This window comes from Cetorhinus maximus, chromosome 9 (assembly GCF_964194155.1).
Source record: "Cetorhinus maximus chromosome 9, sCetMax3.hap1.1, whole genome shotgun sequence".
NCBI classification, from domain to species: Eukaryota; Metazoa; Chordata; class Chondrichthyes; order Lamniformes; family Cetorhinidae; genus Cetorhinus; species Cetorhinus maximus.
This window is the reverse complement of record NC_135887.1, coordinates 84890801-84905157: the sequence shown is the minus strand read 5'-3', so window position 1 is coordinate 84905157 and position 14357 is coordinate 84890801. Positions and strand designations below refer to the sequence as shown.

Genomic DNA, 14357 nt, shown 5'->3' with positions numbered 1-14357 from the left:
TGCTTGACCAACTTCATTGAATCATTTGAAATAGCAGAAAGTATAGACAATTGTAATGAAATAGATGTAATATATCTGGATTTTCAAAAGGTCTTTAATAAAGTAATGCATAGCAGACTCATGAACAAGGTTAGGTAGGACATTTGGAGTCAGTGGACAGCAAGCTAACTGTGAAACAGAAAACATAAAGTAAGGGTTAAAGGGGTAGCTACTCAGACTGGCAAGGGGCAGGAAGTGGTGCTTCACAGGAATAAGTGCTGGGATCATTTGTTGTCACAATTTGCATTAATGGTCTGAACTTGAGAATCAGAAGTATGATTTCAAAATTTTCAGACAACACCAAATTGAAGGCGTAATTAAGACAATGGAAGAATGTGAAAGGAAAATAAATAATCAACTTATACAATAGGCCATAATTGTCATATAAATGTCAATATAGATAAGAGCGAGCTGGTGCATTCTTTTAGGAAGAATGGCAAGGCCACATACTGCTTCGATAATAACAGTCTGAATGGGGTGGAAGAACAAAGTAACCTAGGAGTACAGATACACAAATCGTTAAAAGTAGCAATGTAGGTTAATAAGGTCATAATAAAGCACTGGGATTCATTTCTAGAGAACTAGAATGTGTAGAGTCTTGGTTAGACCATGCTTAGGGTAGTTCTGAATAATTCTACTCCTGATTTTATAAACAAGGTTTAGAGGAACCGGAGAAGGTGCAAAAAGAAACCAGGAGAGTATACAATGAGGAAAGGCTGAACAGGCCGGGGGTCTTTTCTCTTGAAGAGAGAATTCAGGGAGGACTCAATAGAGGTGTTTACGACAATAAAGAGTTTGATAAGGTAGACGTAGAAAAAATGTTTCCATTTGTAGGGGAATGCAAAATTAGGGGTCACTCTTGTTTGTCCTTCGAAGCGTGTTTATCAACTGGGGTATTTACTAGGGTTCTAATGAGTATGTAGATGCCTGCTAAGGTCAACCTTCGCCTAGAATATTCTGCTGCAAACAGGTCAGGATACTACACATGATTGAGTTTTGGACGAGTTCCTGTCTCAGGATTTCCTCTCCTTGAGTTTGCCCCCTCCCTCTGATATGCACTTGCATTTGAATGAGGCCGCATTGTTTTTTTTTTTGATTGAGCCATTTGCAGCAATCCTGGGCGAGCTTCTCCCAGGACTTGAAGTAGATACTAAAACTCCTCAGTGAAGCGTTCAGAGTGTACTTGTAGCCCTTAATTTGACTGCCATGAAAGCACAAACCAGACTCGAGCGCTCCATAGAAGATTTGATTTGGTAAGCGAGTGTCAGGCATTCTGGCTACATAATCAGCCCAACTCAGCTGTGATTGTTTCAGTATGGTCTGGATGCTTGGCATGCCAGCTCGGGTGAGCAACTCAGTGTTTGGTATTTTGTCCTGCCATCTATCTTCAGAAGCTTTCAAAGGCAGCTCACATGAAAGTGGTTAAGCTTCTTGGCATGACACAGTCCAAGTCTCACATGCGTAGAGCAGAGTGGACAGGACTATTGCTCTATACACTTTCAGTTTGGTAGGCAGACTTACTCCTCTTGGATCCCAGGCTGATGTTCGAAGTCTGCCGAAGACTATACTTGTTTTAGCAATTCTTGCATGTGTATCATTGTCAATATAGACAGCTCAGGAGGGTGTGCTGCCAAGATAACTGAACTTATCCACTGCTGACAGGTTCTGGTTATAAAATTAAACTTTGGACACAAGACTGGGCTTTCCTAAAGAAAGCTGCAGCATTACTTCAATTTTCTTTGTGCTGATCGTAAAGCTGAAGTGGCCGCATGCATTAGAGTTCAAGTCCATACTACATTGCATGTCCAACTCTGAAATGGCAGCTAGTGTACAGTCATCAGCAAACAGGAAATTGCAAAGTATGTCCTTGAAGACTTTGGTCTTTGCCTAGAGTTGTCTCAGATTGAGCAGCAAAATTCTGATTTTGATGACATGACCATCATCATGGAAGGCATCGGAGAGCCTGGTAGGGAAAAACACGCTAAAGAGGGTTGGTGCTTGCATGCAGCCTTGTCTACTACATTAGTGACTCAGAATGGATCAGAAAACTCAGCACCATCCAGGACACGCACCAGCATGCTAACATAGAACTGTTGAACCATTGTTATGATTTCTCAAGGCAGCCAAATTTCTCCATTACCTTCCAAAGGCCCTCATGGCTGACTATCAAAGCCCTTGGTCAGGTAAAAAATGTGATGTAGAAGTCCATGTTCTGTTCTTGGCATTTCTCCTTCAGTTGTCTAACTGCAAATACCTTATCAGTGGTTCCTCAACCTTTTCTAAAACCCCCTCTATTTCTCTGGTAGGAGATCCTGCTCTAGATGCTGCACTAAGAGGTTCAGAAGGATTCTGGTGAATTTTTTACTGGTGTTGAAGAGGAATGAGATCCCTCTATGACAGTTGCAAAATTGGTGAGTTCATTTCCGTTTGTACAGTGGACAATGGGGCCTATTTTGTATCCTTATGAACATACGAACTAGGAGCAGGACCAGGCCACTCAGCCCCTCAAGCCTGCTCCACCATTTAATAAGATCATAGCTGATCTGATTGTAACCTCAATTCCACATTCCCGCGTATCCCGGTAGCCTTTCACCCCCTTGCTTATCAAGAATCTACCTAGCTCTGGCATAAAAATATTCAAAAACATTGCTTCCAACGCCTTTTGAGGAAAAGAATTCCAAAGACTCACAATCCTCTGAGAGAAAAAATTTCTCCTCATCTCTGTCTTAAATGGGTCACCCCTTATTTTTAAACAGTTCTAGATTCTCCCACAAGAGGAAACATCCTTTCCACAGCCACCCTGTCAAGACCCCTCAGGATCTTATATGTTTCAGTCAAGTCACCTCTTACTCTTCTAAACTCTAGTGGATACAAGCATAGCCAGTGCAACCTTTCCTCATAAGACAACCCCTCCATTCCAGTTATTAGTCTAGTAAACTTTTTCTGAACTGCTTGCAATGCATTTACATCCTTCCTTAAATAAGGAGACCAATACTGTACACAGTACTCCAGATGTGTTCTCACCAATGCCCTGTATAACTGAAGCATAACCCCCCCACTACTTTTGTATTCAATTCTCATTGAAATAAACGATGACATTCTATTAGCTTTCCTAATTACTTGCTCTACCTGCATACTAACTTTTTGTGATTCATGCACTACGGCACCCAGATTCTTCTGCATCTCAGAGCTCTGTAATCTCTCACCATTTAGATAATATGTTTCTTTTTTATTCTTCCTGCCAAAATGGACAATTCCACATTTTCCCACATTATACTCCATTTTCCAGATCTTTGTCCACTCATTTAATCTATCTATATCCCTTTGTAGCCTCTTTATGTCCTCTTTACAACTTATTTTCCTACCTATCTTGATGACTTGTAATTGAGGCGATGTTTCTCCTCTCATAGTTTTACCTCATTGTTTTCATCAAACCAAATCTTGATGCTAACAAGTGGTAGGGCCAGAAGCCTCTAGAGCTGTGGAGTACACTGTATCCCTGAAGGTTGCCCAGTCATCCTCAATGCAGTGTGTGTCCATTTTCGCTGTATACAGGTGATTCTAGAATTTCTCTGAGACAGATTCCTTCACGACTGCCTGTTTGCACCTTGAGACATTGAGATGCTTCTAGACCTTCATGCCCTGGAGTCATCTAGGGGGTTAGATCTTAATATTTAACTTTGAAATGATAAGACGGTGGTCAGTACAGATGGGAAAGGGGATACAGCTTTATGAAGATCTGAATAGTTTCAAAAGTAAGTAAAAACATTCAGTGAATAAGCTTTCAAGTTGCTAGGTCAACATAAATCTACTTACTGCAACTACCAAGCAGACCTCTTTAACAAAGAAGGCCCAACAATGCTGAATGGGCCAACCATGGAACACCTATTTTAAATGGGTGTTGGATGTATGTGATACTGTGAATGCATTATGAGTGTCATGTTTCTATGTCTGCTTTACACAAACACATTAATCTCACACCAGGACTGGTAAACTATATGTAGGTTTATTTTATATGAAGATACAGTACAGAATGGCTCAGCAAACAGATCTACTTTATGGATTCAGCAACTATTACTCACGAGGACAGCACAGCTGCAATTCTTGCACACACACACACACTATGCGTGACCAGCTGCTAGTCACATGCTGCTCTACATCTGGGTTACTTGTTCATTTGCATATTTCTTAAACACAACAATGGGGCCATCAGGATATTATATAATTTTCAGAGTCTCAATGAGCTTAGCAAATGCTAAGCATGCAAGCCTCTCAGCAGCACAGCAGGTTATGGTGCACCATACCCAAATTTCTAATTTTCATTTTCCATAAAAGCAATCGATACATAATCATAGTGTTTAAGAGGTTTGTGCTACAATGTTAAAAAGTTCTCACAGCTTCATGCTTAGTAATCTGGATAGCCTGTATCTGACACGCTATCGTATGACAGCCGTACAGCATTACAGTGTCAGGCTTTAAAATTTTGCAACCTTATTTCATTCAGTTTTCAAGTACCCACAATCCTAATACCCATCTTGAATGCAACAGGAAATAGAATGAACATAAAAACAACTGATTATCTTTGCCATTGATGTTCTTACAAATGTTTCAATTTTCCTAAAAACATCCAGTTTACTCAATTAGATATTTTACTGTACCTTTGCATAGGAGCATGTATCGGAGAGCTTCCAGAATGGGCACCTCTGATCACACCGTGGACACATGATTATTGTGTGTGCATTGCAGATTTCCTCACTGAAGATTCATGGGGAGAAAACAGCTGGTTAAAGCATTGCATTGAACTTCCAAGGAAACACTTTGTAAAAATCGGGAGTGCTCAGATATTAGTGCCAATTCAGGCCAAATCTCAAGTCAATCCAGCAGCATTGAACTGCATGGATCACTGATGCTTATTACATAGAATTTACAGAATGAAACAGACCATTTCTCGCAGCTGGTCTTTGTGAGTGCTAATACGCCATACCAGCATCCTCCCACTCTATTTATCTCACTCAGTCACCGTATCCTTTTATTCCATTCTCAAGTACTTATCTAACTTCCTCTTAAATATACATATGCTTTTTGCCTTAACTACTTCCTGTGGTAGTGAGTTTTACATCTTCATTATACAACCCGCAGTCCAATTGCAGCCCCCTCTCCTTCATCCATGACCCTTAGGCGAGTTGCAGCTCTATGTATTATGTCTCCAATACACAGCCCTTTCAGGTGTGGGATATTGCCAGTACTAGGACCATCTACTCTTCCACCTTCTCTTGTTGTCCAGTGTCATAAAGCAAGGGTATACTTTTACAAAGTAAGTTTTTTTCTGGGGACAAATATTGTATCTCTTATTTGTTATAGACTGATAGAAATACTCACTCAAACAGTGATAGAAACATACAGTTGATATAGTACCTCACTTGGTTATTTCCAAAGTAGACTAATCCATTTAGAAAGACTAAGAGTCCACATAGAGCAGCAGGAATCAGCATGGTAGTGTACCAACCAAGCCAGGCAAAATACAAAGCAAGTCGCTCTCCAAAATACAGTCTACAAATAGAAATACAATGCAAGTCATCAAGATATACAACATTTTAAACATGATTTTTCTCTCAGCATATTTCTACGCATGTAGGACAGACTCAACAACAACTTGCATTTATATTGTACCTTTAATGTAGTAAAAAGTCCCAAGGCTTGTCACAGAGCGTTATCGAACAAAATTTGACAGAGGTGCATGAGGGGTTATTACGATAGGTGACAAAAATCTTCGACAAAGAGATATGTTTTAAGGTGGATCTTAAAGAAGGAGAGGGAGGTGGAGAGGCAGAACCTAGGGCTTAGGTAGCTGAAGGCATGGCCACCAATGGTGAAGCAACTAAAATTGGGGATGCACAAGAGTCCACATTGGAGGAGTGCAGAAATCTCAAAGACTTGTAGGGCTGAAGAAGGCTGCAGAGAAATAGGGGTCAAAGCCTGGAAGGATTTGAAAACAGGGCTTAGAATTTTAAAACTGAGGTAATGCCAGATAGGGACGTTAATTGAATATTAATTATGTTCAATTGTTTGCAGATGGTGGGCATTAACTGGGAACTCACTTGTGCTCCTATGTCTGAAACTGAAGATGGTTGATGAGAAGAAACCAGCTCCCAAGCAGGGAGCCAAGAAAGCCTTAAAGAAACCATCAGCAAAGGGCGGCAAGACGCAGTGAAGATCCAGGAAGGAGAGCAACTTTCCTTCCAGGGCCTGTGTTAGCCGATGTTATTAGTTGCTCCCCCCCGCCACCTTCAAATCCGCCATCATTATCCTGTCCTTATTAAAGGCAAATTATTATCTGAATGGCTATAAATTGAGAGAGGGGAATGTGCAGTGAGACCTGGGTGTCCTTGTACACCAGTCGCTGAAGGTAAGCATGCAGGTGCAGCAGGCGGTAAAGAAGGCAAATTGTATGTTGGCCTTCATAGCCAGAGGATTCGAGTACAGGAACAGGGATGTCTTGCTGCAATTATACAGGGCCTTGGTGAGACCACACTTGGAATATTGTGTGCAGTTTTGGTCTCCTTACTTGAGGAAGGATGTTCTTGCTATAGAGGGAATGCAGCGAAGATTTACCAGACTGATTCCTGGGATGGCGGGACTAACATATGAGGAGAGATTCACAGGATGTGGGTTTTGCTGGCTGGGCCAGCATTTATTACCCATCCCTAGTTGTCCTTGAGAAGGTGGTGGTGAGCTGCCTTCTTGAACTGCTGCAGTCCACATGGTGTAGGTACACCCGCAGTGCTGTTAGGAAGGGAGCTCCAGGATTTTGACCCAGCCACAGTTAAGGAATGGCGATATATTTCATTGATGAAGCAGCTGAAGATGGTTGGGCCGAGGGCACTGCCCAGAGGAACTCCTCCAGTGATGTCCTGGAGCTGAGATGACTGACCTCCAACAACAACAACCATCTTCCTTTGTGCTTGGTATGACTCCAATCAGTGGAGAGCTTTCCCCCTGATTCCCATAGACTCCAGTTTTGCTAGGGGTCCCTGATGCCACACTCGGTCAAATGTGACCTTGATGTCAAGGGCAGTCACTCTCACCTCACCTACTACCCTTTATCCTACTACCCTTGAACTCATTTTCTTTTATTTATTCATGCAATGTGGGCATCACTGGCTAGGCCAGCATTTATTGTCCATCCTTAATTGTCCTTGAGAAGGTGGTGGTGAGCTGCCATCTTGGACTGCTGCAGTCAGTGTGGTTTAGGTACAGCCACAGGGCTGTTAGGGAGGTAGTTCCAGGATTTTGACACAGGGACAGTGAAGGAACAGTGATTTATTTCCAAGGCAGCATGGTGTGTGGCTTGGAGGAGAACTTCCAGGTAGTGGTGTTCCCATACACCTGCTGCCCTTGCCCTTCTAGCAGTTGTGTGTTTGAAAGGTGCTGTTTAAGGAGCCTTGGTGAGTTCCTGCAGTGCATTGTGTAGATGGTACACACTGTTACCGCTGTGCGTCGGCAGTGGAGAGCGTGAATGTTTGTGAATGGGGTGCCAATCAAGTGGGCTGCTTTCTCCTGGATCATGTCAAGCTTCTTGAGAGTACTCCATCACACTCCTGACTTGTGCCTAGTAAATGGTGGACAGGCTTTGGGGAGTCAGGAGGTGAGTTACTCGTCACAAGATTCCGAGCCTCTGACCTGCTCTTGTAGCCACAGTATTTATATGGCTAGTCCAGTTCAGTTTCTGGTCAATGGTAACCTCCAGGATTTTGACAGTGGGGCAATCAGCGATGATAATGCCATTGAACGTCACAGGGTGATGGTTAGATTCTCTCTTGTTGGAGATGGTCATTGCCTGGCACTTGTGTGGAGCAAATGTTACTTGCCACTGGTCAGCCCAAGCCTGGATATTGTCCAGGTCTTGCTGCATTTGGACATGGACTGCTTCAGTACCTGTGGAGTCGCAAATGGTGAACATTGTGCAATCATCAGTGAACATCCCCATTTCTGACCTTATGATGGAAGGAAGGTCATTGATGATGCAGCTGAAGAAGGTTGGGCTGAGGACACTACCCTGAGGAACCCCTGCAGTGAGGTCCTGGAATGGAGATGATTGACCTCCAACAACCACAACTATCTTCCTTTGTGCTAGGTATGACTCCAACCAGCAGAGAGTTTTCCCCCTGATTCCCATTGACTCCAGTTTTGCTAGGGTGCCTTGATGCCACACTCAGTCAAATGCTGCCTTGATGTCAAGGGCCATCATTCTCACCTCATCTCTGGAGTTCAGCTCTTTTGTCCATGTTTCAACCAAGGCTGTAATGAGGTCAGGAGCTGATTGATCCTGGCGGAGCCCAAACTGTCAGTGAACAGGTTATTTCTAAGCAAGTGCCAGTTGATAGCACTGTAGATTTTCTCTTCCATCACTTTACCGGTGATCAAGAGTAGACTGAGGGGCAACAATTGGCCGGGTTGGGTTTGTTCTGCATTTTGTGGACGGAACATACCTTCGCAATTTTCCACATTGCTGGGTAGATGCCAGTGTTGTAACTATACTGCAACAATTTGGCTAGAGGTGCGGCAAGTTCTAGAGCACTAATCTTCAGTACTATTGCCGGAATATTGTCAGGGCCCATAGCCTTTGCAGTATCCAATGCCTTCAGCTGTTTTTGATATCATGTGGACTGAACTGAATTGGCTGAAGACTGGCATCTGTGATGCTGGGGACTTCAGGAGGAGGCCAAGATGGATCATCCAATCATCATTTCTGGCTGAAGGTTGTTGCAAATGTTTCAGCCTTATCTTTTGCACTGATGTGCTCGGCTCCTCCATCATTGAGAATGGGGATATTTGTGGAGCCTCCTCCTCCAGTGAGTTGTTTAATTGTCCACCACCGTTCACGACTGGATGTGGCAGGACTGCAGAGCTTAGGCCTGATCTGTTGATTGTGTGATCGGTTAGCTTTGTCTATTGTGTGCTGCTTACACTGTTTGTCATGCAAGTAGTCCTGAGCTGTAGCTTCACCAGGTTGACACCTCATTTTTAGGTATAATTGGTGCTGCTCCTGGCATGCCCTCCTGCACTCTTCATTGAACCGGGCTTGATCCTCTGGCTTGGTGGTGATGGTAGAGTGGAGGATATGCAGGGCCATGAGGTTACAGATTGTGGTTGAGTACATTTCTGCTGCTGCTGATGGCCCACAGCGCCTCATGGTTGCCAGGTCCTGAGTTGCTAGATCTGTTCGAAAACTATCCCACTTAGCATGGTGGTAGTGCCAAACAACACAATGGAGGATATCCTCAATGTGAAGACGGGACTTCGTCTCCACAAGGACTGTGTAGTGGTCACTCCTACTGACGCTGTCATGACAGATACATCTACGGCAGGCTCACGTCTCAGAGTCACCCAGCATAAATGTTGCCCTTCCCTCCTCTTCGCACAAGCCATTTATTAGGAACATGGGAGTTGCTGGTTAGGCCAGCATTTTGTTTCCCATCCTTAATCGCCTTGGAGAAGGAGATGATGACCCACCTTCTTGAACTGCTGCAGTCCATATGGCAGAGGTACACCCACAGTGCTGTTAAGAAGGCAGTACCAGGATTTTGACCCAGTGACAATGAAGAAACAGTGATATAATTCCAAGTCAGATTTGTGGCTTGGAGGGGGACATGCAGATAGTAGTGATTCCATGCAGCATCTGCCCTTGTCCTTCCAAGCAGTGGATCGTGGGTTTTGAAGGTGCTGTTGAAGAAGCCTTGGTGAGTTCTTGCAGTGCATCTTGTAGATGGTACACACTGCTGCCACTGTGCATCAGTAGCGGAGTGGGCGGATGTTCTAGGTAGTAGATGGGGTGCCAATTAAGTCTACTTCTTTGTCCTGGTTGATGTTGGGTCTCTTGAATGTTGTTGAAGCTGCACTCATCCAGGCAAGTGGAGAGTATTCCATCACACTCTTGACTTGTGCCTAGTAAATGGTGGATGGGCTTTGGTGAGTCAGGAGGTGAGTTACTCTCCGCAGAATTCCCAGCCTTTAACCTACTCTTGTAGCCACAATATTTATATGGCTAATCCAGTTCTGGTCAATGGTAACCCCCAGGATGTTGATAGTGGGGGATTCAGCAAAGGTAATGCCATTGAATGTCATGGGAGATGGTTGCATTCTCTCTTATTGGAGATGGTCACTGCCTGGCAATTGTGTGGCATGAATGTCACTTGCCACTTATCATCCCAAGCCTGAATGTTGTCCAGGTCTTGCTGCATGGACTGGACTGTGTTGTCCAGGTCTTGCTGCATGGACTGGACTGTGGATCTGAGGAGTCACAAGCGGTGCTGAATTTTGTGCAATCATCAGCAAACATCTCCAGCTCTGACATTATGATGGTGGGAATGTCATTGATGAAGCAGCTGAAGGTGTTTGGGCCTAGGACAATACCCTGAGGATCTCCTGCAGTGATGTCCCAGGACTGAGATGATTGACCTCCAACAATCACAACCATCTTCCTTTGTGCTAGGTATGTGGAGAGTTTTCCCCCTGATTGCCAGTAACTCCAGTTTTCCTCAGGCTCCTTGATGCTGCTCCTCGGTCAAATGCTGCCTTGATGTCAAGGGCAGTCACTCTCACCTCATCTCTTGAGTTCAGCTCTTTTGTCCATGTTTGGACTAAGGCTTAATGAGGTCAGGAGCTGAGTGACCCTGGTGGAACCCAAACTGAGCATCAGTGCACAGATTATTGCTGAGTAGGTGCCGCTTGATATTATTCTTTTGATGGCCTGTAAAATGTTAGACGTGGTTCGTTGGAAAATTTCTGGTGCTGAGGTTATACCAAACTAAAAATAATTAAAAGAAAATCTCCTGAAAGGAGTGATGAAGATCCTTAGTATCTTGATTTCTCATCCAAAGGCACCTGCCAAAAGTCGCTGTTGGCATCCAATTTTGTGAAAATGGTACTATTAGACAGCTTCGCCAAGCTTTTGTCCACCAAGGACATTGGATGAATTTTCTTCGTTACAGCCTTATTGAATTAAGACCACACTTATGCAAAGAAATCCATTAAGTTTAGAAACCAGAGCCATTCCAGAGGACCACTCTATAGGCTTAGTGACAGGAGAGGTGACTCTCATCCTGCTCATCTCTTCCATCTGTAGTTGGACCTGTTGCATTAGTGGGTGTGGTATCTTCCTAGGTGTGAAAAGACATACAAATTTAGTATCTCTTTGCAAAGTAATGTTATATTCTGTCTTAAGTCTTCCTAGACCCATAAATAATTTTGGAAAGCTATTTCTGATGTCACATCTGGATACATGCTGATTGACTCCTCTCACTTTCTTGATAAGATTAATGTCTATGCAAGCTCTTCTACTTAAAAATGAGAATTTCTGATTTTGAAGAACATACAGTGTTTCCAATATTTGCTTTCTCTTGTACTGGAGCGTTGCCTGTAACTTTCCCTTGACTTTTAGTTCAATCCATCCTGGACCATGTAGCTTGGTTTCTGTTGGCTGCAGGTAGTGCGTTGGCAACCAAGGTTCATTGCCTGATAAAACCATTACATCCGCTTCAGTTTAAAGTTGGCGATATGCTTAATGATGTGTTCCGGAATGCATGATTGGGGTCATTGATCTCGCCCTGGAAACATTTTTCTTCCTCTTTGACGGAAATTCTTCAACTTCATTTATAGCCTTATGCGTGAAGACTTTTCCTTGAAACTTATGAAGTTAGATGCTTTACTTTGGCACATCTTCTTGAAATGGTCAGTTCTTCTGCAGGGAAAGCATTCTGCAATAAAAACAAAAATACCTGGAAAAACTCAGCAGGTCTGACAGCATCTGCGGAGAGGAATACAATGTTTGCAGGACACTGTTAACGCCTGTGGCTCTTTTTGGTGACACAGCGCTGGCAGAGTTTTATGGCATCTTGTACTTTCCCTCTGAACTTGTACCTTCTTTTCTGATGCTTCTTTTACATACCTGGACTTAAGGAACTGTATAGTCACTGGCAGTTTTCTGAGTCAAGGCTTTTCTTCACCTCTCAGTAATGCCCTGTTCTGTTTACAGACCTCTGTTTGACTCACCAGCAGTACTGCTTTTTCTAAGGTGAGGTCTTCCTTAGATTGCAATGCGTCTGCTAGGGATTCATCGGTAATATCAACTACTCTGCAGGCTCATATTAATTCTGTTTTTAGGTCTCCACACTTTGCATCCATCAACCAGCCTGTAAAGGTCATTAATAAAAGCATCTATTGGTTCCCCTGGTTTCTGGGTCCTTCTGTTGAATTTGTCCCTTTCCATAATCTTATTGCTCCTCAGATTGAAATAGTTAACGAAGCTTTTAAGACTTCTTCAAATTTGTCAGTGTTCTCATTGATGCCCTGTCTTGCAATAACATCATCTGCTACTGTTCCTAAGAAGTAATGTTCAGCTTCAGACTTACTGTCCAATCCTGAAGTAATTCGGAACTTTAAGAATTTTGTTCTCCAAAGTGCCCAGTTTTGATTTGGTCCTTCTATGTGTCCAAACCTCTCAGGTAGTGTAAATTTAGGACCCATAGCTTTTATAAATTTTAAGGTGGTTTACCCAAAGTTTAAATTTTCCATCCAGTGTTTGCAACTTTCCTGCGCTGTTCAGCCTCTCACCAAGACCCGATGCAGCCACTGTCTCTTCTTGGGGGATCTCTCAGCTAGACTTGATATTTATTTTTTGCACGCCACAAAGCTGTTAAAAACTGTTTTGCTTTAAGTTATTTCAATAATCTTTTCACTCCCTTCCCCTGGAGCATCAAGTATTTGCAGCCACTTTTTTTTCATTTATGCTGCCTCGCGGTTGCCATATCTAATGGTGTTGTCCTTGGGACTGGACTGCAGGGTTTTCTGTAACTCACCCTTGCTAGGAATCTGGTTTTCCCCATGCTGCCTGCCCAGTGCACCATTAATATAGAGTTTTACCCTTATTAAGGGTTCCTCACCAGTTCCAGGATCTTTGCTGTTGTTCCAACTCAAAGCCTACGATCGCTGGATTAGGAGCTTCTTCACAGGCCACCATATGCTGTGGTGCAGCCCTGAATTTCTTTATAACTTAATTTCCTGATTCTTCCTGTCTCCACTTTGTCTATGGAACAGTTTTGGAGTTCATCAACTGTGCCAAAGAACAAAGAACAAAGAAAAGTACAGCACAGGGACAGGCCCTTCGGCCCTCCAAGCCTGCGCCGATCATATTGCCCGTCAACTAAAACATTTTGCACTTCCGGTGTCCGTATCCCTCTATTCCCATCCTATTCATGTATTTGTCAAGCTGCCTCTTAAACACCACTATCGTACCTGCTTCCGCCACCTCCTCTGGCAGTGAATTCCAGGCACTCTACCCCCTGCATAAAAAACTTGCCCCGCACATCTCCTCTATAGGTTTCTCCTCTCACCTTAAATCTATGTCCCTTAGTAATTGACTCTTCCACCCTGGGAAAAAGCTTCTGACTATCTACTCTGTCCATGCCACTCATAATTTTGTAAACTTCTATCAAGTCACCCCTCAATCTCCGTCGCTCTAGTGAGAACAATCTGAGTTTCTTCAACCTCTCCTCATAGCTAATAACCTCCAGACCAGGCAGCATCCTAGTAAACCTCCTCTGCACCCTCTCCAAAGCCTCCATATCCTTCTGGTAATGTGGCGACCAGAATTGCATGCAATATTCCAAGTGTGGCCTAGCCAAGGTTCTATACAGCTGCAGCATGACTTCCCAGCTTTTATACTCAATACCCCTGCCAATGAAGGCAAGTATGCCATATGCCTTCTTGACTACCTTATCCACCTGCGTTGCCACTTTCATGACCTGTGGACCTGTACACCCAGATCCCTCTGCCCCTCGATCCACTTAAGGGTTCTGCCATTTACTGTATAATTCCTGCCTGTATTAGACCTTCCAAAATGCACTACCTCGCATTTGTCCGGATTAAACTCCATCTGCCATTACTCCGTCCAAGTCTCCAACCGATCTATATTCCGTTGTATCCTTTGACAATCCTCTTCACTATCTGCAACTCCTCCAACCTTAGTGTCATCTGCAAACTTACTAATTAGCCCAGTTACATTTTCCTCCAAATCATTTATATATACTACAAACAGCAAAGGTCCCAGCACTGATCCCTGCGGAACTCCACTAGTCACAGCTCTTCTTTCAGAAAAGCACCCTTCCACTGCTACCCTCTGTCTTCTATGACCAAGCCAATTCTGTATCCATCTTGCCAGCTCACCTCTGATCCTGTGCGACTTTACCTTCTGTACCAGTCTGCCATGAGGGACCTTGTCAAAGGTCTTACTGAAATCCATGTATATAACATCCACTGCC

The 14357-nt window shown here is 43.6% G+C and overlaps 1 protein-coding gene across 1 annotated transcript in view; it reads right to left on the bottom strand.

The window, feature by feature from the left end:
- The window catches only part of LOC144685067 (anoctamin-9-like), a 316975-nt gene that overhangs the window by 256081 nt on the left and 46537 nt on the right, over window positions 1–14357 (bottom strand). Inside the window, exons 6-7 of the mRNA XM_078549602.1 lie at window positions 5455–5589; window positions 4698–4794 (exon numbers count right to left, since the gene is read on the bottom strand). Of these exons, the coding sequence (XP_078405728.1) occupies window positions 4698–4794; window positions 5455–5589 (232 nt within the window). The remainder of the gene's footprint in view (window positions 1–4697; window positions 4795–5454; window positions 5590–14357) is intronic.